This window comes from Oenanthe melanoleuca, chromosome 3 (assembly GCF_029582105.1).
Source record: "Oenanthe melanoleuca isolate GR-GAL-2019-014 chromosome 3, OMel1.0, whole genome shotgun sequence".
NCBI lineage: Eukaryota > Metazoa > Chordata > Aves > Passeriformes > Muscicapidae > Oenanthe > Oenanthe melanoleuca.
In genome coordinates this window covers 108,973,234-108,995,414 of record NC_079336.1, presented here as the reverse complement: position 1 = coordinate 108,995,414, position 22,181 = coordinate 108,973,234, and the positions used below count along the sequence as shown (strand labels likewise).

Genomic DNA, 22,181 nt, shown 5'->3' with positions numbered 1-22,181 from the left:
GCTACTCGCGATGAACCGCGTAGAATAACGACACGGACTCTTCTAGCTAGGTGGCTAAAGAAGCGATTTATTGAACGACACGGACCATTCTTATAGTGTGGTCCGCAAACTACAAACAGAACAACAGTCCATTGGATAATTGAAGAAAACAAAACTTTCTCACAAACCGTGAGAACTGTTTATCAGTGAAGCCCAGGTGTTAATCTTGTTATTAATTCTTTTTTATTTTTCCCTAGTGTTATCATCCTGGGAAAGGCTCAGGCTGGAACTGAGAAACTGTCTCAGCCTGGGAAAGCCTTCCCTGCATGAGAGAGAAACTGTCTCAGCCTGGGAAAGCTTCCCCTGCATGAGAAAAGTTTCAAGCCCTCGCAATTTTCAGCCTGAGGCTTTAATGGCATCCACACAGTGGCAATTAATTTGCAGGATTAGTCAACCATGATACCATGTCTGACGTGAATCTTTCTGTCAGTCATCTGATGATGTCTAGGACACTTCTTAAATTTAAACATCCAGTAATTAACATTACAGAAAATGTTAGCTATGATCAAGTATACTAATCTTTAACAGAAGAGCCTGGAAGGATCATGTACTATTTAAAATCTTAAACACTTGAAAAATTTAGTATGTGTGGATTTACATGAGCACATTCTGAAGATTCTACCTTTTCTCTCTGTAATTTTCGATTTACCTGATTCCACATGGAATAAATACAAACTTTAATTAATGCCAAAGCATCTAAATTGATGCATTAAAATGCCTGAGTGCCCAGCATGTCTTGACAGGTATTAGTCACATTATAATTCTCTCCTGGGATGCTATCAGCTTACAACTATAACAACACTCAATAGGTCTTCAAGACCTCTTAACTCTAAGAATTTTAAATCAAACTGTGCTTGCTTTTTGTTACAGAAGAAATGTAGGTAATAGTTTGCATTAAATTTTTTGAGTCCCTTCTCTGAAATTTTCACCTTCTTTTGCTTCATCTACAATGTTATTTTGATGTGTTTATTTTTCTCCCATATTCATGCAATTTAGGTGAAACACCAGCTGTGTGGTTGTTAACAGTTTTTTTGTCAGCTGAGAAGCCTTCCGTGAGAAGGAAAATATCAAACCAGTTTTCTGTCTTGTCTGCTTTCACTTTCAGTTACTCTGCATCATCAGACTAGCTTTCCCTGTCCTCCCCTCTCCATAAACCACATGGACCAGGTGTCTCTGTTGTAGGTCACACTCCAAACCACCTAAGCCACTTTGATTTTCCTCTTTGCAAAGCTACACTTTGGCTGTTCTGTAACAATAGGTTTGTGCAGCCTCTAGAAGAGGTCATCTTTAACAACCTGCCATGTTTTTTTTCTGAGTGCCATTGCAACCACAATATTCCACAGTATTCCTGCCCTCTGCTGAGAGCATTGCTGATAATTGTTACTTTTTATGGACTCTGCAATGTGGGTGCCAGTGTCTGCTCATCATACACTGACATACATGTCACTCATACACTGCAGCAGGGAATGGTTGGCTCTCCCAGCATGAGTGACCACTCCTTGCCAGACCATGTCATGCTAAATGACTGGACTTGAAGGACTGCTGAGTTTTTATTGCATCCTCTGAGCTATAGATTTTCTTACAATGATGGAAAAAAAAATTCTCCCTTATTCCCCATGCACTACTTAAGAGACCTTGATGCTAGGTGTGATTTGGATCTTGCTATGTGTGAGATGTTACATAATGATTCGTGTCATTATGGAAATACACCATAAGATCAATATGAACAGGAATACTGAATTCAAAGTAAAGCATGGACATGAGACGCAGGAAAATACAATTATTTCATTATATTTGTTAAAATCATTTTGCTGTGCTTTTGGTTTTATGTATTTTTTTACTTTGCGCTATAATCATGAATTGTGTCCACTTTTTATATGTATAAGGAAACGCGGGCTTGTATTAACAGAAATAGACTTGTCACTGCTGTTACCTGCTTGCTGGGAGTGTAACCTGACAACATGTTTGAGCTGGTGGGAGCTTGTAGCCGCTGCCACTTGAGTGCTAGCTAACATGTTAGGGCTTGCCGGGACTTATACCCCAGCAGAGTAAGCATGTCACTGCCCACCAAGAAACTGCCTATAAAAGGGGCAGTGACCAGTGGAAGAACAGATGTGTTGGTGGAACGCAGACTCCCTGAGTCCCCAGCGCTGCTTGCCCATTCCTTATCAATGAAATAATAAATTCTCTTATTGATTAATCTGCCCAATTGTGGTGAGTAAATTTATAACATATGTCTGATGAGAAGAGCCCACAGCGGATTTTGCTAGATGTTGAGCTCATTGGCAGGAGCAAGATGGTTTAGCTCCCCTTCCCTTTCTGCTCTATTCCTCCAAGAATCGCTAACATTGCAAACACAACCTTTACTGCAGCTCAGTGTCCAGCAAGAACATCTTTGATGTAGTGACAGACTTGTCAGCTGTTTCTTACAAGGACATAACTAAGAATAATGGGCTTGGATCTCATTTCTCTGCTGCCAGCTTTATACCTCTGTTAGTCTCTCAACCTCAGTAGGTCATACTAATGCATGATCAAAGTATCTGAAGGGGAAAACTATCCATTGGAAGGGGAATGTGGGCCAGGTTTTTAATAAAATGGAATGCTAAATCTAGATTAAAAGTGTGTTCAGAGTTTTTTCAGTAGAAGTCTTTACACAATTTGTATTTTCTATTATAATAAAATCATCCAAGGACTCATATTTCTCTAACAATTTATATGCCCTTTTTTCCCTTTTCGTATCTCTCTGAATTAAGGAAACCAAGGAGTTCACTCCATTAAACAAGACTTTAAATTTGCTACTTGCCCTGAAAATCTTTAATAGCTTGCTTTATTTTTGTTTTACTTATTTTATTGCCTTAGCCTTATGACTCCCTATGAACATTCCTCCTTGGTGTGTTGTAGGTACAGCTTAAAGGTTCTTGTGCACCCCCTCTGAAAATTAAATAATGTTTGGGAGAGCAGAAATCGATTTCAGTTCTGTAGGTTAACTTGCTTTTACTTTCAGAGCTCTGTCTCTGAGCAATTAAGAACTGGTGATGTGCTTCAGGTTTTCTCCCCAAGAACCTGAAAATTGTGCAGCAGGCTAAGAATGCCAAGAGGTGAATCATGTCTTTATTATAAATGGAATTTCATTTCACTTGCTCTTTTTAGTAAAGTCTCATGCCTGCCTCAATTTCTTGCTCTTTTTTCCTATATCAGGTAAAGATGCAGGAGAAAGTAAAGAAGGGTATTGCAATAAGTTGGATTTATTTTTAAAAATTGATTAGGAAAAAGAATTCTGTGCCTCTTAAAAATTCTGCCCAACCTAACATTTTCTCTAAGTCTTTGTGATTTGCATTTTTTTGGTCCTCTTTGACTATACTGCTCTGAGCTAAGCATTAGCAAACACTCAGATGGCATTTAGCTGGATGTGTTTGGACTTTTTGTTCACTTTGTTCATTTTCTTCACTGGGAAAACACCTGACAATCTTGATACCTAAGAATTAATTTCTGATTTCTTTCCATTTCTTTGTAGCTGGGAAATATCTGGGCTTAGATCTACCTGGGTGGTATACAGCACTGCTATACTGCCTGTGTGCTTTACCCTGTGTGAAATAAAAAGTGTGTTTACTGCACCTTTTTTTAAAAAGATGGTCACATGCTGGAGAGCACGAGGCAGCAGTGTAACTAATGTTGGTTTTCTCAGTTTGTCTACAGGGGAAATAGGAAGGCCATTACTGTGCTAAAAGGAAAATAAGTGATTGTGTGACATTGTAGCATTAAGTAATATGCAGAGAGGATCATCAGTTCATTGACAAAGAAATATATTTTATATAGAAAAAGAATGCAATCTGACCTCATCAAAGCTATTTTTCTTAATAACTGTAACTTTAAAAATAATGATACCTTAATGAAGATAAATACAAGCATTAAAGGGAGACTCCATGTTTTTTTCTACTGCCTTTTTGCTTATTTGCTTTTGAACTTAAGAAGTGAAAAATTTACAGCTTTGCAAAAGTTAGATAAGAGGTGGGGGACAGTCTTCCTATAAGGTCTGAACGTGGATTATTAGAATTCTTACTTCTTGTAATCTCAACTATTTTAACTGTTGTAAATTAAGCAGTAGCAACTTGTTTGCAGTCAATCTTCTTTTTACTGTAATTCCACTAGCTCTTCCTTTGACCTTGTTATAGTTTGAAGGACAGGTATCTGCCAATAAAGGCAGAAGCTCCTTTTTGAAATGGAGAATGTAAGCCCTCTCCCTCCCGATTATTATGATTTTTTAATCAGGGACTCTCAGGCAGAGATAAGGGGGTAGGAATAACAGCTCTTTACTAATATATCTAACCAGACAAACAGAAATAACAGCAGGTATGAAAATTAATAACAAAACAGAACAAATAACTCAGTTCCAGTCCTTTCTTCAGCCGCAGACACTGCCTGTGTCTGTTCCCGGTGGTGAAAGGCGGGGCAAGGCCCGCACAACTGCGGAGAGCAGACGGGAGAGGGGCGGGGAGGGGGAAGCAGCAGTGGCCGCGCTGTGTCTCAGGTGGGAGCAGGGTGGAGGGGCAGCTCTCCACTCACTGTTTGAGTCCTGGTGATCAGCTGTGGCCTCAAAGGTAGGGGCTGGATGCTGAGCAGATGTAGGGCAGTCCGACCGCAGAGAACCTCGCTCCCCGGCGTTCAAACGGCGTGGGCTGGAAACAAGTAGTCCTGCCTTCCCTCAGACCCCGCCGGCGAGAGAAAAGCCCCAGGAGACAGCCCCCGCCCCATCCCGTTGTCTCGAGTCATGAAAAGCTTAGGGGTAACCCGGGAGGCTTCCTTAGCATAATAATGGGAAAAATTCTCCAAAGAGCTGGGACAGTAAGAGAACAAACCCCAACCCCCAACAGACCTAATCGCAGATACTTGGTGATTGTTGAGGAAATTGAAGGCTTTTTCAGTAATAACTTCAAAATCAAATCACTATTGTGGTGAGCTCTTTACTTGCCCATTCTGTGACCAAGGTAGAGCCCATACTGAATACCTGGAACTGGAATACCAGGAGGGCTTACAGGCATCTCAGGTACTATTCTGGACCGAGGACACAGCTCCATCAATTTCAAATTATGTTCTGATTTTTTATTCTGTGGCTGTTTTGAAAAGAAGAATAGCAGAGAAGTGTGCTGCTGTCTTATTATTCAAGATCTGGCTGGTGTTGTCTCGCTCAGTATTTTTACTTTTGTGATGTACTTATAAGAACTGGGTAAAAAGCTGCTGTTTCTGGAGAGACATGGCAGATTTCAACAGTTGTGAATTTGCTCTTTAATATTTTTTAACAAAACCCGTTACTTTGTGGATATATTCTTGGTGTTTACATGGTCTTCAAACTGGCTCTGAATTTGCTGCATATAAATATAGGACATGAACATTAGCTCATGTAGAAGCAGTGGTATTTTAAAAGTTACAGGGTTTTTTTCATTTCCATTTTAAAACCTCCACAAAGCAAGCCAAAATAAAAGCGTGCTTCCCATGGCAGAGAGGAGAGGGCTTATTGTACAATGGCTGATTTAGCAGCAGTGCCTCTGGTTTTTGTTGATGACCTTTAAGCCTTGCAGCACCTCTTCTAGGTTAAACATGTTGCCTCCTTTTTTGCTTTCTGGTGAGCATATTTGATTTATTTAAGCTTGTGTGCACAAAACTGAATTTCATTTTGCCACCACATGATGTTCAGTGTTATTTTAGTACAGTTCCCCTGAGATGTTATATCTTGTAATTTGAGTTCATACCTTTGCTTGCTCTTTGGATCAGTAAAGAAATCAAACAAACAAAAGGTATCTTTCTGCCTCAGATCTAGTCCAGGACTTTAATGTCATGAATAGAATCAGCCTGTGACCAGTGGAATGTGTCTTTAATTGTCTCCTGGACTGGCATGTGAGCATAGGCATATTTCTTGACTTACAGAGAAAAAGAGAAGTATATGTGGATTATGCTGCAGAAGCTTGTGAAGTCATACAAAAACTCATTGGCTTACTGCATTGTTCAAGGTACATAATTTTATTACAGTGCTGAACAACACATGGGACAACTGATTTATTTTTAGTGTCATATTTTGCATAATGAATTTTTTCCACAGATGATTTTACTGCATGTGTTTTAAAAGGTAAAAGGCAATTCTTTGGGAAATTCTAGTCTAAGCTTATTTTTAAGGAAAGCAGAATTTTATACAGAGACAAAAGTAATCGGTGTCATGGTATGCAGCTGTTACTTAATAAATGATGGAAACGGTCTCATCCTGGAATCTGATACTCTTGTTAGTATTTTATTTGGTATAGAGGCTAGAAAGCAAAAATAGAGATAGCACTTTTATTATATAATAGATGTTATTTTTAAGTAATTGTGTATAGATAGTGATAAACATCAAACCACTCTGCAGCAATGAGCTGGTTTTGATTGACAGTGTGGGATTAGATTCACCTCATTGTAACACCCAGTGCTAATGACTGGTCTAAGGCCAGATCAGTGTGCAAGGCTGGTGGCTCAAGTTCTTCCTGAGATTAAAAACCAAGCAGCTATCTGCTTTCTGCTCATTCCTGCCATTCCAGCTTGGTGCTTCTCAAAGTCCTGTTAAGACACCAGGATTGACTGCCCCAGGGGTTTGTCAAGCAAATCCCTTCCCATCTGGGCCCAGCCGCCATTACTATGTGCTCCCCGGGCCCACGCCACAGCATCCCCTGCAGCCACGGGGGAATCGTCGCACCCACCCTGCCTGGCCAGGAGCCACCAGCACCCCTGCTGGCTTTGCCTGGAACTGCACCAAAGGGGAAAGTGCCTATGGCAAGAAGACTGGATTCCTGGTTCTGGTTGTTGTTTTGTTTGCCTTATTGTACATATTAGTAAAGAACTGTTATTCCTATTTTCATATCTTTTTGCCTGAGAGCCCCTTAATTTCAAAATTATACTGATTTGGAGGGAAGGAATTTACATTCTCTATTGCAAGGGAGGCTCCTCCCTTCTCTAGCAGACACCTGTCTTTCAAACCAAGACAAAGTGGGACTGCATCTCTTCCAGATGGGAAAATAAAACACACTTGACATATGACTGAGTTTAAATGCTCATTTGTACAATTTTTTTAGAGTGGTAGCAGAAGTTCTGAATGAATATGAAGTTGGCAATATGTCTGTGTGATATCTACATGACAGTGAATTTTGTAACTCATTCTGTGGAAAAGGACTTGTTTTCTGCTACTTTTAAGTCTCCTCCTCAGTTATTTCAATTTCTTGAATTATGAGAATTACTAAAACATAACTCCTTGTCCACCTTCTCTGTATTACTCATGAATTATGGGCAACTATCAAATCCCCCTTTTTTCCCTGACTGAAAAGTGATGTTCTATTTACTCTTAGCTCATGCATACCTATGCTATTCAAAATGCTCTAAATATAAGCAGTTGTGGTAATTAAAAGAAGCAAATTAATCAGACACCTGGGTACAAAGACTTAGAAGCATTGAGAATTTGTGGCTATAGCTGACATGCTTGGAAGGCATTTTCAGGTTGAAAATCAGGACCTTTGTGTGGAGATATGGAGAGATCCATAAGGATCTCAAAAAGGGATTCATCTCTTAGCTGGATGGCAGCATTAAGCCATTTGGGAACCATTCTGAAAATCTCTGCTCCATTCAAATGCTGCAAAATATTTACTATCTATTCTGAATATAAACAGCCAGCCTTTGAAATGACCACCTAAAAAACCCCTCTGTACAATAACTTGAAAGATACTTCGTTTTACCCTTTAAGTATCAAGGGCCATGTTGTCCTCATTTCATTCTGGAACACGTTTTTGGGAGTTTAAGAGTTTGAATCCAAAACCGTAGGACTTGGGTGCTACCAGTGGACTGTCTATTCCTGTATCCCAGAAACTGAGATTCAGATGAAAGGAAATGTTTTTAGGAGCAAAGCTATTCATGCACAAGTCTCAAATTATCTTCAATAGCATGCTCAGCCAAATCTTAAAAGGAATACAAGTACACATTAATTAAGAATTAACATAATTCCGTTCCTTGATTATGATGATTATTAAAACATAAACTCAATGAACATACACTTGAGAGGAAACTGCTAAATATTTTTAAAAGCCTAACGTTCAGTCACCCTTTAGTTTTTTCATTAAGAGAGAAAAAAGATGATGGCACTTGACTTTCTGAAACTTTTTTATTTGCTTCAGATCAAAAAGTTGCTGAGTGTCCTTAACTGCTGATAGAACAAATCAGGAATGAATTAGATTTATATGGAAAGCAGAGACATGGGATGACATTTTGAAAAGTGCCTGAAAGCCACATTTGTGAAGCTGTTCACGCAACTAAAGTAATGAGAAAATATGCAAAGAGATTTTCAGGCATATGTACTGGCCATTAATGCAGTTTTCACAGTTGAATTTTGAGAAATTTATATCCTTAGGCATTTAAATGCTTTTAGAAATCTGACTGTTGTAGTACCACGAATGGGGTTTTCAAAAATACTTCTTTTGTGGAAGACCCATCTATCTTATCACTTCCACCACTGTTTGGAAAATAAGATTTAACCTATGCTTTCCCACACCAAGTAGTTTAATACCTGAATAGTCTTGTAAGTGTTGATGAACAGTCCCTCAATAGTGACCTGAGTTCTCGCACCACCTCACAATTAACCACACTAATCTACAGGAGGCTTTGCATGCCAGAAAGCATTGCTCCCCAGGCTTGCTGGTGTGGAGAATAGCGAATGGTACAGCACAATAGGGACTGGTTTCTGTCCAGATACATCTCCCAGAATGAAGAGGGCAAAGTTTGCTGTCGATTCTCAGCTTGTCATTCAATTTGTGTTTCACTTTGCCCTGTATATCTGTTCTTCAGCTGATTTTCTGTGTTCCTTCTGTTTTGCAGAATGCCAAAGCCAGCTATGACTTCAGCAGCAATGATCCCTACCCCTATCCCCGCTATACAGATGACTGGTTTAACAGGTAAATGAATTTTGGGCACTCTGCCTGTCACTTTGGCTTATGTAAGAAATTCTGCATCTTTGTGAAATCTCTGGTTTTTGCTAAATTTGATCATCACAGAATAGACACTGCAGTCTCATTACTGGTTGACAAATAGAGGTTACTTACGTCATTTTTTAAGGTTTATAGTTTATAAATGAAGTTGCTGCTGCAGAAAAGTATATTTTTAGATTGTTTGGATAAATGATGGCTACATACCTTTTTGTCAGCTGTCCTAGGACAGTCCAGTAATCCAAACCTGTATAAACTGGCTTCCCATCTGCTGGCTAAATTTAAAGAGAGTAAGCTGGAGAGAGGAAAGACTGGGGAAAAAAGTCTTTTCATCATATTGTAGTCAAAGAAGTCAGAACAGCAACATGATGTAGAATGACTAGTTTAAAAACAATTAGATCTTATGGTTAAATTCTGAATCACCTTCGTTTAAGGACAGTGTACAGGGATAGCATTTTTCTGCTGGAGAAGTTAAAGTCCACATACAGTGGAATCTGTTGTGTTGTGTTTATAAATTTGGAATCAGCAGTGCAGCTGTGCTTGTTGTGTTACTTCTCCTGAATATATAGTGATTGCCCAAGACTTCATTCCTTTTTCAGTGTCTTCTGAACTTAGCTCTGAACTTAACCAGTTTTCAGGAGGAGAAGGAACGGTTCTCAAGATATGGTATAAATAAGGATGACCTAAAAGAAAAGGCTTAAGATTTTAGAAAGTGTGAGTTTTACTTTCCCTAAACTCATTGTCTTTTTTTTTTTTTTCCATAGAATGGAAACATGTTTTTACAGTTTTTTCAAAATATGTTCTGGTTTCTGCATCTGTCCCATGGCAGGCTCTAGCTTGGATTAGCAAAAATTATCTTGGTTATTTTCGGTGAAATTTCCAAATGTCCCTTGGGCAGAAGTTGCCAGTAGTGCTGAGAGTTTGAAAACTTTTTAAAGACACCAGACTGAGTGCTTATCAAAAAATATTTTGGGCCCATTTGATGTGGTTTTCATCTCTAATTTAGGATGACTGGATGCTCTCCCAGTTTTGGATGGGGGTTTTTCTTTTCTTTCTAAAGAAATCAATTGTAGTTCTGTCAGAGTGACACAACAAAGAAGCAACTGTGCTTCCACCTCAGACACGCGCCTCCTGGAATGGATTAAATGGAGTTAGGAGCTGTGATATCCTTCTTTGTAGTCCTGCAATTTTTCAGCTAAAGCAAGATTTCAATGAGATTCCTGCTTTACTTTAAGAAACCTTTTAAAGTAGTATGAATCCAGTTAGTGAATGGAAGATCAGAGAAAGACTAGGGCTTTAATTTGTGAAGGTCTGCTGACTTTCTTGCTTTATTTATGCAAAGGATCTTTTTAGCAGACAGATATCACTTAGCTCTAAGAGGAAGAAAATTAAATTTAGCTTTAATGGGTAATGGTAGATTTTGTTGTTTTCAGTGTGGAACTTCTGAAAAATTACGTATGTTTTGCCAAGTCCCATTAACACCAATTCTGCTGCTATCAAGTATTTTATTGTGAGGCCCAGTTTGCCATCCTTACCTGTTCTGCAAAGTAAACTCTCCCTAGAGGGAGAGTTACATCCCAAAGTCTCTTTGAATAGACCTCAAGAATCCCAGGCGTGGCAGGGGTTATTGTCTCTGGTCTCAGATGCCCCTGGCTAACTTCAAGCACTATTGTCTGTGACCCAACATGTAATAATTGAGAACAACATAATTCTGGTTGTCAGAGAACTGCAATACTTTCTTCAATTTCTTGGGGGAATGGGGAGTTCAGGTCAGCAACAGGAGGAGGAAAACGACGGAGAAATTGCTTTGCAGATTTCCTTTACTGGTCTTTCTTTTCAGAGAAAAATAAAATTAATACTTAGGAAGTATGACATTGTTTGTCAATGAACCTTAGTCATAATGGGATGTCCATCCCTGGAAGTGTTCAGGCCCAGGCTGGATGGGGCCCTGAGCAGCCTGATCTCATGGGCGACATCCTTGCTCCTGACAGGGAGATTGAAGCTAGATGATTTTTAAGGTTCCTTCCAACCCAAACCACTCTATAATACTATAAACCTTGAGATTTCTTTTGAAAGAAAGGGAATTTTCTGTCTTGCAAGGTAAATCACAGGAGCAATACATTCAGTGGAATATCCCTTTCACTGCCTTCACAATAGAGGAAGGCTTTAAGATGCTAGATTCTTAGTTTTCTGCAGGTTAAGATGCAAACCAGCACACCATATCCTCTCTGTCCAGGAGTAGCTGTGACTGTTTTCCTCTGAGTATTTCTTTGCTCTTCTGTTAATTGAACTGACATACTCCTATATAAGCTCTTGTCATGGTTTCTGACTCCTGAGTTAGTGTTACTGGTAGGTAACAATTGTCTGCCTTTGACCCTCTGTCCCTATGTTTAGCTACATAGGTGCATCTGGATAGGGCATGATTACATGGAAAATCTATTGAGAGAACCCTGAAATAAAGGCTCCATTTTGCACAGCCAGTGATGTAACTCCCATTGAATTTTATGCATGCAGAAGGATCAGACTTGAAATAGGATAGCGTAATATCCCTTTTTCCATAAAGAATACATTTCTCTGTGAGCAATTCAAGTGATTTGTGGAACAAGAAGCAGAAGACTGATCACCAAGGGGCTTTTGTGAGCTGCCAGCTGCATGTGCAATGTGTTCATTAGACTTTAAGAATAAATAGGAGAGGTTTTTGCATGGAGTATTTCATTAATCACAGCTGCTCTGCTTGTAAGCATAGATTCCCCTTCCATTTGGTGCTTTTAAGACTGTTGGAATCACTTTGGCCTTTCCATCTAATGGCCACTGGCCTACAAAACCAATGCAGGATGGTTTTTGGAAGGGAAGGGTGGTGCCTCAGGCAGGAAATTGCTTTCAGGCAGTTCATCTGATGCTACAGGCAGAGGGCCATAGATGACTTGGAAGCCAAGGGGTTTATCCTTATGTTTACTGTACTCGTTTGACTGTGTTCAGATCCACTGCTTGGGGACCCAGCAGGAGAGCGTACACTTGGTGCAACATCGAACAGAGCTGTGTTTGAGCCTGAGGAACAGTGGGAGCAGTGAAGGAGCTTGAATCAAACCCTGTTCCCCAAAACAAGGGGCAGCTTCACAGAACTCAGTGGTTTTTAAGAACTACTTTGGGAACTGACTGATTTTGAACATCCTCTCCTTCTGAACCACATTCAGTACCTTGGCATGTACTGCATTCTGCAGTGAAGAGGTAGCCATAGGAATCAGTGATTGCTTGGTCCCATACTACCCTCTGATTTCATGTTGTGAGCATGCAGAAGGCACAGCTTAGGCTCTCTGCCTCAGAGCAATGAGATTACAAATTTCTGCCCTAAGTAACCTGTAATTATCTCTGCTCCTATGGTCTTTGTATTCTGTATATTCTCTCGCTCAGCTAATTCATTAGCAGGGCAAAACTTATTTGCTATCTTGGAAACCTATATTCCAAGATAAGGAATATAAAAGACATAAAAATCTTTTACTAGCTATGGATCTAAACTGGAGTAGGAGAATGCTTTCCCTTTTGTGAACACTCAAATGCTTAGAAGCTGACAATGTCATGTGAGTGAAAAGGGGATTTCATCTGCACCACGAAATTGTCCATCTGAGTTCTGTGTGTTTAATTGCTGCCCAATGCAAGCAGCTAAAGTGGTCAAGAAAGGCAGATGGTCCCAGCTATTGAGACTGCAGCTCTGCATAGTCCTCCCCTGCAAGCAGCTGAAGATAGGATGGATGGGTCCTGTCCTTTGCTGTTTGCTGAAGCGTTTCAAAGCAGATGAAAAGGAGCCTCAATAAAAATCAGTGCCACCTCTGACACTTTCAAAAATGTCAGCTCGGAGGCACACACAGTACCATTGGCAGTGGATTTTAAAACAGAATTGTTTTCAAAGACGAAGCAGAGTGAAATTTTCATAGCTAGTACAGGTATTTTTTAAAATACACTGTGTAAAACTGTTTTTCAGCTAAATCTACTTCTCCCACGTTACTTTTTCATGCTTATTAATGTAAAATGTTTTCACTTGCATAAAGTTATGTAAGACTTGCTCTACTTGCTAATATATGGTTTACCTTTGAAGTAGCTTGTTTATAGATGAAAATATTTTTGTGTTCTATCCCTTTGCTTTAAATATTGAAATAGGGAAGAGATGAACATTGTAGATGATGGCTGTGATTTGTTCCTGTGACATGAGTCACTTCATAGAAACCACAAAGGGTTTATCAGTGATATGTGAACAGCAAATAGGGCTGAGTTGGAAAGGTCTGCTATTTGCCATTAATAATTCAACCAAATGCATTTCCACTAAGGGATAAGGGATTTTTTTTCCTTTCTCTCTATTCAGCAGCACAATATTGAAACTCTGAGCTGCTGGAATAGGTGTGTTTACAGACTCCATTGTATGGGCCGCTGCTCTGGAGAGGGAGGCCAGGACAGGGAGAGGACCTTCTGGTAAAACTTTTTTGTCAGGAAGGATATAATGCAGTTTTTCTCACTGTAATCTGGCAGCATCACAGATGTTTTACAACCCAGCATTAGTCAAGCCAATTTTGAACAAAGCCATTTATTCTTCTCTGTGGCTTGTAGATGGCCCATAGGTGACTAGATAATGAATGCCTAGCATTGATAGCACCTACCAATGAAGGCTGTGTTTCTGTCACACTTCCTTGATCAAGAATATGAGGGAAAATCTTGTTTTTTTGTTGATAGCAATTTCTGTAGCTTCTGAATAAGACATCTGTATTGCTTACTTCTCTGCCCCCTTTGTAAAAGGAAGCAGATGGGATCTTCAGTCATCTTTCTTTATGGAACTGCCTCTAAAAATATATTCTCCCAAGTAAAGCAGGAAAAAGTGTGTTGCTTCTTACCTTTTTATTAATGTTACGCTTATCTTTGCCAGATACCCTTAAAGGGAAAGAGAGAGAAAAAGGTGATTAAAACAGTTTTAATGCCTCTGAGGGTGGTCAATCTGATACTCAGTATAAACTTTATAATACAGCATTTTTAATTGCATGAATCCTTAGCATACTGCAGGATCAACGCCAGTTTCAATGTGCACAGTTGATTGATGTGAGCAGTAGGATGGATTCATATATTGATTCAACATCTTAGACTAAAAAAACCCTGACAGCAGCACAGGTTCCAGTACTTTCCCTGCTGCTATGCTTTTTTAAAAAAAACTAGGTTATGTTGTCTGTATTTCTCTTCTCTTAAGATTAATTGCTATGATGAATTAGGAGAAAGGAAAATGCAATCTCCCTTCCTGCAGGAGCCACTGCCAGTTAAAGAGTCCCTGTTAAGAGCAGGAAAGCACTTCATAGATGTGAGGTATTATTGAAATACCATGTCTCAACCCAAACCTGGACCTCTGTATCAGAGCAGAGGCTTTTCCCACTTGACCAGAAAGCAGTAGCTCTGTGAGCTGGAGCACCTTGTCAGCTCTTTTGGGAATTAGGCACTGAATGAGAGGGATGTACATGCCTTAGGTCCCACAGCTTTGGGCCTGGCCAGCCAGTCTGCAGCTCTCCTGCTGAGGGGTGCAGTGACCATTGTGGCTGCCTTCTGCTACTCCAGCTTGGTATTGCACTCACCTCTTCCTGTAGCATTTCTTTTGTGGACAAGAAAATGCTCTTTGTATATGTTTAAGCAGCAAGAAGGCAACCAGTCTTTGTTCCATAAAGTTCAAAATAATGGGTGTCACACTGTCAAGCCACAAAAATAAAGGAATTAATATTGATCTTATATTTACACTGTTCTGTCAGGAGCTGTTTCTACTAAGAGTTGGTAACGAGGGAGAACCTGTCTCACAAGCTGAAATGAAAAGGCCTGAATAACTTAACAATTAAATACAGTATAAGGATGCATGTTAACCTCAGAGCAAACGTCACTCATCCTGCAGAGGGAGATCTGGATATTGCCTGATTCACAAAAGAATGAACTCATCCTAGTATTCAGCACTCAACAGTTTGCCATGGAATGGCAAAGATTTTTCTCTGCGGCACTGGGAGCTGACTGAGGCAAAACAAGCTCACAGCAATCCAGCTCAAGTAGCATGTATATTAGCTGGGGTTCATCTGGTCTCTCTGCCTTCCTTTTCACAGCCACGGGACAAGGTGTGCAGGAGAGGTGTCTGCTGCTGCCAACAACAACATCTGCGGCGTGGGAGTTGCATACAACTCCAAAGTGGCAGGTATGGTAGCAATCCAAGGTGTAAATGGTCCACTGTGCTTCAGGCAGAACTCCAGAGACAGGGTGTTGCCCAGGACAGTGCTGCAGATTGGTACCAGACCATGTATTTATTACTTTTCACAGTAGCTGGAGAGAGGAGTTTTTCCATGGCTTTGCCTTTTCAATTAAGAGCCTTGTACAGGCTCTTTAATAACAGTGCAAAAGAGCATCTCTGCTTCTTCATATACCAGCTCCTGTTCGTATACTGATTTTCAGTGCTTCTCCCCTGCATAGCTGTAGAATCTTTTGTGGCAAATCTCATTTTGCAGGAGGTAAAGTATAAATTCTTGCTGCACTTGAAAGCTATTTGAAAAGGCAAATCTCATGCTGCTTTCACTCTTTAGGCTCTCACAGGGCTGGACCTGCAGTGCTGTAAATCTCCGTGGTTGTAAGGTTTCCTCTGTTTTAACAGTGATGCAGAGTGATAGGAGCAGATGCAGAGAATGAAACAGGTGGTACATAGTACCCAGCATCCACACCTTGGGTATGTTGGGTATTTTTACTTCTAATGAGCTTTTCTCTGCACATATTTACTGAACACAGTGCATGGAGTGAATTAGGCTCTCGACACCATGTGTCAGTTCAGTTGAATCTGAAGAAATCCAGTTTTCCCACTTTTAAGACTGTTCCATGATTAGAACTGAGGCATAGCAGGCAGAGATATATGCTTATGAATTTCACTTTAATTTCCCTGATCCACACCAGAACATCAGCACAGAGGTACCCACTGCTTCTTGGAGATGGTCCACAGTGTCTACTCTGCTTGGCCAATTGGTCACCTACATGACTGAAAGCTGAATCTCCAGCAGAGAAGGGCACCAAGCAATGTTTGCTAAGCTATTACCCAATAAATATCACTGAGAGTAACTGGCTGGGCAGTCTAATGAATGTCTCCTTCAGTAAGGGTAACTTCTCCTTCAGGGATGGGACATTCCACAAAATTTTTTCTTTCAAGAGTTACTCTTCAACGAATCAGAATTGAGGCATGGGATTTTGCTGGACCATGTCCATATTTTTCATATAACTTTACAGCTTCAAGCTGGTTCCTTAAAAATCAAGAGGTGTGAAGACTTTTTCTCATGGCCAGTAGCCTACAAATAATCTTCTGTGTCTGTCCGCCTTGTAGTAAAATCCCCTCAAGTTTTTTGGAAGTGCCAGCCAGCCTTCCCTGCCTGAGAACAATGTGCATTGGCAACACCACTGTGTGGATCATAGCACTGGAAGATCATGAAAATTGAGGGTCTGCTCTCTCATGGTACAGAGCCCATGTTTGCAGAATGAGTGGGAAGTTGATTGCCAAGGATCTAGTGCATCACTTGTTTTTTTTCTTGTATGTCTTTTTTCCCTCAAAGACGATTTGGCTCCCCCTGTTCCCCCACTTTCCTCAGGGTCAGTAATTAATTTTGTGGTTATTCTGGGTTGGGTTTCTTAGGGAATTTCCTCCAATTTGCCAGGGAGATGGTGAATGAACAGTGATCAACAGACAAAAGCAGTAGCCAAGTGCCTTGACAGGTCATTGAAATGGGATAAGGGCTGGGGGGGCATTGTTTGGCACTGTGCTACTGATTTCTGCCCCATCTGCGTCCTAAACCATTGGGAAAAGCTGAACTTCAACTCAGGGATACAAATTAAGCTTGGAATGAATCCTGGTTACTCAGGTCTCATCCAGAGGCCAAGTGACAGTTGGCTGTCAGAGAAATTGTCCTCTGTGTAGGGCATGATGTAAGGGCTTGCACTGCTGTCTGTTGCACTCTGGCTTGCTTAGAGTCAAACTTCAAAGTTCTATGAAGTGAATACTTCCTGCAATTGCATCATTTAAACTCTTAACTTCTGCTGCAGGATGGGTTAAAGGAGGCAGGTTTTAGTTTGCTTTTTTTTCTCCACATGCTATATTTTGCTATTGTGTCTACATGTTGAGAGAATTATATTTTTCCAGGAAATGTCTGTGTAGCATGTTTCCTTCCTCTGATTGTATTCTGGAGATGCACCAAAATAAATAGAAAAATTACTTGAAAAACTAATGACATGTGAGCTGAATCTAAGTTAGGCTGCGGGGGGGCTTACTCTTTTTTGCTAGCTTACAAAATATTATTTTAAATGCTATTGATATTATTTAAAGTCTGAATTTCTGAGATTGCTCAATTCTGGTATATTTAAAGTGTTCTCAAAGAATAGGTGGAAAATACTGTGTAATCAGAAAGCTAGCAATGAAGTTCTTTATCTTTTAGGGCCATTCTGCCTTGGTGGATAGGTGTTTAATACTGGCATCCTGCTGGGTAAGCACAACCTGGTTAAATGTCAGTGTCAAATGCAGAATTAATGAATGGGTGAAACTAAAATACCTGTAACTGGGGGCCTTCTGCAGGTGCTGAGATTACATTTTATGCTGGGTAATGTATATTTCATGCTTATGTTGATTAAAACTACAGGTATTCGAATGCTTGACCAGCCGTTTATGACAGACATTATTGAGGCTTCCTCCATCAGTCATATGCCTCAAGTCATAGATATATATAGTGCCAGCTGGGGACCAACTGATAATGGGAAGACTGTGGATGGACCTAGAGAGTTAACGCTGCAAGCAATGGCAGATGGTGTGAATAAGGTAACAGTATTAATAATCTGGATTCTGGGGCAGGATGGTGTGTACATGATTGTGCTGAAACCAGTGACTTGGGAACACAATGCACTTGCACAAATCCAACTTTCACCCTATTTCAAGGTTCTTTGATATTCACTCTGCAGTATTTTGGTATTGATTTTATTGTACAGTCTCAGCATACTGTGTTTATCTCTAGACAGCTTATAGATGCTTTTCATAGGCCATTGCAGTCTAAATGGAAGAGCTTGAACGTGTAAATATTCCCCAGGTTGAAACACTGATGTTTTGGTGTGTTACCAATTTACTTACTGTTTTGGATTTGGAGTGTCTCTCAGGTCACTCATGTATAGTCATTACTATAGCTGTGATTGAACTGCAGCGGTTCAGATGAACCAGATGAATCCAAGAACTTCCTTGTTTATTCCCACATTTCCAGCTCATTCTAGGAGAAGTCTTTGTAAAAGACATGCAGTATCATCCTATAATCTTTTTAACCTGTACACTATAAGATGGTTGGGGGAAATGTGTGTGCCACAACTCAAAAAAAAATAAATTAGCCCAAACAAACCCACCTTGCATGGGTTCGTCTCCACCTCTTCAGTGTCATGCAGCCAAGACAACCATAGGTGCCCCCTAGTGCTATAGGGGACTGTCCCCGTGACTCATTATAGAAGGGTTTCTGTATTGACAAGATCTGAAATTACCCAGAACATCTGGGATGGTTTTGTGTGGGAGCTCTACAATTACTCACTTTTCCATCCAAATTATTTTTTCCTTTTACTTGTGCCAAAATCTCCCACTCTTCATCACCAGCTCACTGTAAGCAACACATTCAGTTTACCATGTTTTGTGACATAATAATTAAATCCACCACTGTGACATGTAATGGAGCATCTAAAGCTTTCTCAAATGCTGAGCCTCAGACATTTTGCTTGTAAGAGAGGGATTATAGTCATCTTATGCTTCTACCCATAAAATTGGCAATGTTCTGCAATAACACTGGAAGACTTGTCACAAATTCATTCTGAGTCTGCTCAGTTTTATAATATAAACTGTACAAACCTCTGATGAGTTCGCAGTCCCTCTAAAGTCACCTTACACAGGCTGTGTTTCTTCTTGTGATTTTCATTTGTCTGGTATTTCCATAAAGATCTCCTTAAACACTTTGGTCTTGAGGAGAATCTTTCTTAGGTGTGTGACAGTTTTAGCAGCACCTTGATGTGTTATAGTTGGCCAGTTTCTCTTCTACTAATGTTGGTTATAGGAGATATGAACTCTGAACACAGAAAAATTTCCATGTGATTTTTCTGTTATCCTCCTCCAATGGAGAACTTGTCTAAAAGTAGCAAAAATGGTGGAAGAATGACAACTGAACTAGAGTTATTTTAGCCTTCAAGAGAAGCAGATTTTAAATCATAATCATGGGGTAATTTTTCCAATTTGGTGCATAAAATACCTTTGAATTAACTTGCTGTCATATTGTCCTATGCTTTAATTTGTGGAGTTACACTGGAATTAACCTTCTCTTTGAATGTTAAATATCAGAGTAGGGATTTTTCTTTTCTGTTTTATTGCTTGGTTGGAGACCTATACTCAGAGTGTTGGGCATATTACCTTTTTAATACCTTGCCCTTGGGACTGTTTGTGATTCTCTTCAGGAAATAATTTGCAGTGTTAAGATCAGAAGGGCCCTGAGATCACTCGGGTTGAAGGCTCATGAAAGAGAACAGTGAGCTGTGCTCTGGCAAGGGTTGCTGTCATCAGGAGACATATGCCTGTCTTATCAGGAGGTATAAAATTAGCAGGAGAGCCTGCATTAGTAAACCAGTTCTGTTGACCATTGCAGAATTAGGAGGAATGATACTGGATTCTATCTTAAAAAATATTGTTGTCCAGGGCAATTACACTTAATCATGCAGTGGAAGTATCCCAGCTATCTCCTGGCACTATATGCACAGAAGATGAGACAGTTCCACCCCAAATAACTCCCTTTGTGTTCTGGTCATAGCTTTCTACCTTTCTTTTGCCATTATATTTCCTAATAGAATGATTTTTTGGAGTATAGTTGGTTTTGATCTGTTTTTTTGGAGAGACAGATTTTCTAGAGATATTTCAAGCTGTCAATGGAAGCTGGGTAATCTCCACGGTGCTCTGAAAAACCCACGACAGAGTTGGCTGAATGTAAAGGAACAGCCTTTGATAAAATAGCCTTTTACCCAGGTTAGGTCTATAATATATGCATCACATTCTCTATTGATGGTAAAAATGTAAATCTAGTTTATGATTATTTTTCAGTTTAACCCTCCTGTCTTAGTAAAAAGTACCTTTTGTAAACTGAATGCCAAAGAAATGTAGCATCTTGGGTTGCAATATAGGATATGACCAGAAATGTGTATTCTATCACCATCTGTTGAATTAGGGTGGGTTAGTGATCCTTATCTCCATGGGAGATATTATCTGCTAATGGGCCATCTGTTAAAATCAAGTGGGACACTCATCTTTGTCTTTTCCACAACCCAGTCTTCCTCCACGAAGATACCATCTGCTAATGGGCCATTAAGTCTCACTATATGACTGATAAAAATATATCATCTCACTGGGAGATGCTCCAGCCAGGGGGAGGAGCCAAGCCTTTCCTACCTAGATAAAAACTGAGATTTTGAACACCAAAGGAGCCTTCTTTCCACTGGATTCCAGAGGAAAGCTGGACCTTTCCACATCATCACTGGAGCTTCAGAGGAAAACTGCACCCTTCTACAGGACCACTGCTTCAGCTGAACCACATCTGCCAATGCAGGAGGACTGTAGCCACCATTTAAGCAGACTGTTACCAACACCCTGACTGATGGGGTGTCAGGTTGTATTCTGGTTTTGTCAGTGTTTTGGGTTTGTTCTTTGTAATACTGTATTTCTATTTTAATTTTCCTAGTAAAGAACTGTTATTCCTAATTCCCATATCTTTTCTGAGAGCCCCTTAATTTCAAAATTATAATAATTTGGAGGGAGGAGGTTTATATTCTCAATTTCAAACAGAGGCTTCTGCCTCTCTTGACAGACACCTTTCCTCCACACCAGGACAGATTTTGGCGACCAACTTTTTGGGCAAGAGGACATTGAGAGATAAAAGGCACAACAGTTCTTGAGTAACCTAATTTCTGTGTGCTGGATATAGAAACCTCATTAGGTGGCACGATGTGGTCTAGCTTACCCTGGTTTGGGTGGAATGTGGTTGTAGCTGTATTTCTCCCATTTCCAGGCCCTTATCTAAACATGGGCCCTATAACTAAGGCTACTGTGGTTGTTATCCAGTTTGCTTTATGGGTTAATAAGGTGAGGAATTAATGGATTTTTAACTTCCTCTGGAAGGCAGGCACATGGATTCATACCTTCTAACACAGTAACTGTGTGTATGGTACCTACTATGAGGGAATGACACCCGAGAAAATTTTCTCCCAGCCTTTGACCCAGTTTCTTCGGTCTACCCACCAGTTTTTGAAAGGTTCATATCTCCTCTGAATGTTAATGATATCATACAGTGGCTGGGGTTGCTGATATGCCTGTTCTATTTTAGCGTTCAGAGATAAGGGGATATTGGCTTGGATAACCTCTCTGATACCTACCCAGGGAACTAGGAATGCTGCCCCAGAGCCCACCTCAAAAATAAACTGCCCAGATTGGATAGAGGTAATGGAGGAGAAGATGTGCCAGATGCTGAAGGAGTACTTTTCCCCAGCTGGTGAGGAATCCTCCCCCTGCCTTAAAGAGGGAGAGTCTGATAGTGCTGCAGTGGTACCCAAAGACGTTACATCTGTACAGTTTCCAGCTGAACCACAGGGGCAGTCACAGCCAGCAGCAGTCACCCTGGTGGGAATTAAGAAATCTAAGATGAAAATAAAGCACCTAGATAATAATGATAAGAAAGGAGGGCCCTCACAAACAGCAGGAGAGCCAGAGGTTGAAATCATCACCGAGTCTCTGTCATATGAAAGTCTCCATAATCTGCAAAAAGACATTGTACAAATGGGGCCATGAAACTTTTACAACTTGATTACTTCGGGTCTGGGACCTTATGGGAACAGGTTTGCTACTGGATGGGACTGAGGCAAGGAATTTGGGATCCTTGACCCAGGACTCAGGTGTGGACCAGATATTCATAAGGGAACCAGGCCACCTTTCCCTCTGGGACCGGCTTTTAATGAGTGTAAGGGAGAGGTCTGTGAACAGAGAGAATGAAGGAGCATCACCATAGAATGTGCTGGAAGACCCCTGAAGAAGGGATCCAGCAGCTGAGAGAAGGGGCAATATTAGAGGTA

General features: G+C 40.4%; 1 protein-coding gene across 1 annotated transcript in view; it reads left to right on the top strand.

Annotated features, from left to right (window-relative positions):
• PCSK2 (proprotein convertase subtilisin/kexin type 2) overlaps positions 1 to 22,181 on the top strand; it is a 123,427-nt gene that overhangs the window by 75,965 nt on the left and 25,281 nt on the right. Inside the window, exons 6-8 of the mRNA XM_056488189.1 lie at positions 8,920 to 8,996; positions 15,140 to 15,228; positions 17,696 to 17,871. Of these exons, the coding sequence (XP_056344164.1) occupies positions 8,920 to 8,996; positions 15,140 to 15,228; positions 17,696 to 17,871 (342 nt within the window). The remainder of the gene's footprint in view (positions 1 to 8,919; positions 8,997 to 15,139; positions 15,229 to 17,695; positions 17,872 to 22,181) is intronic.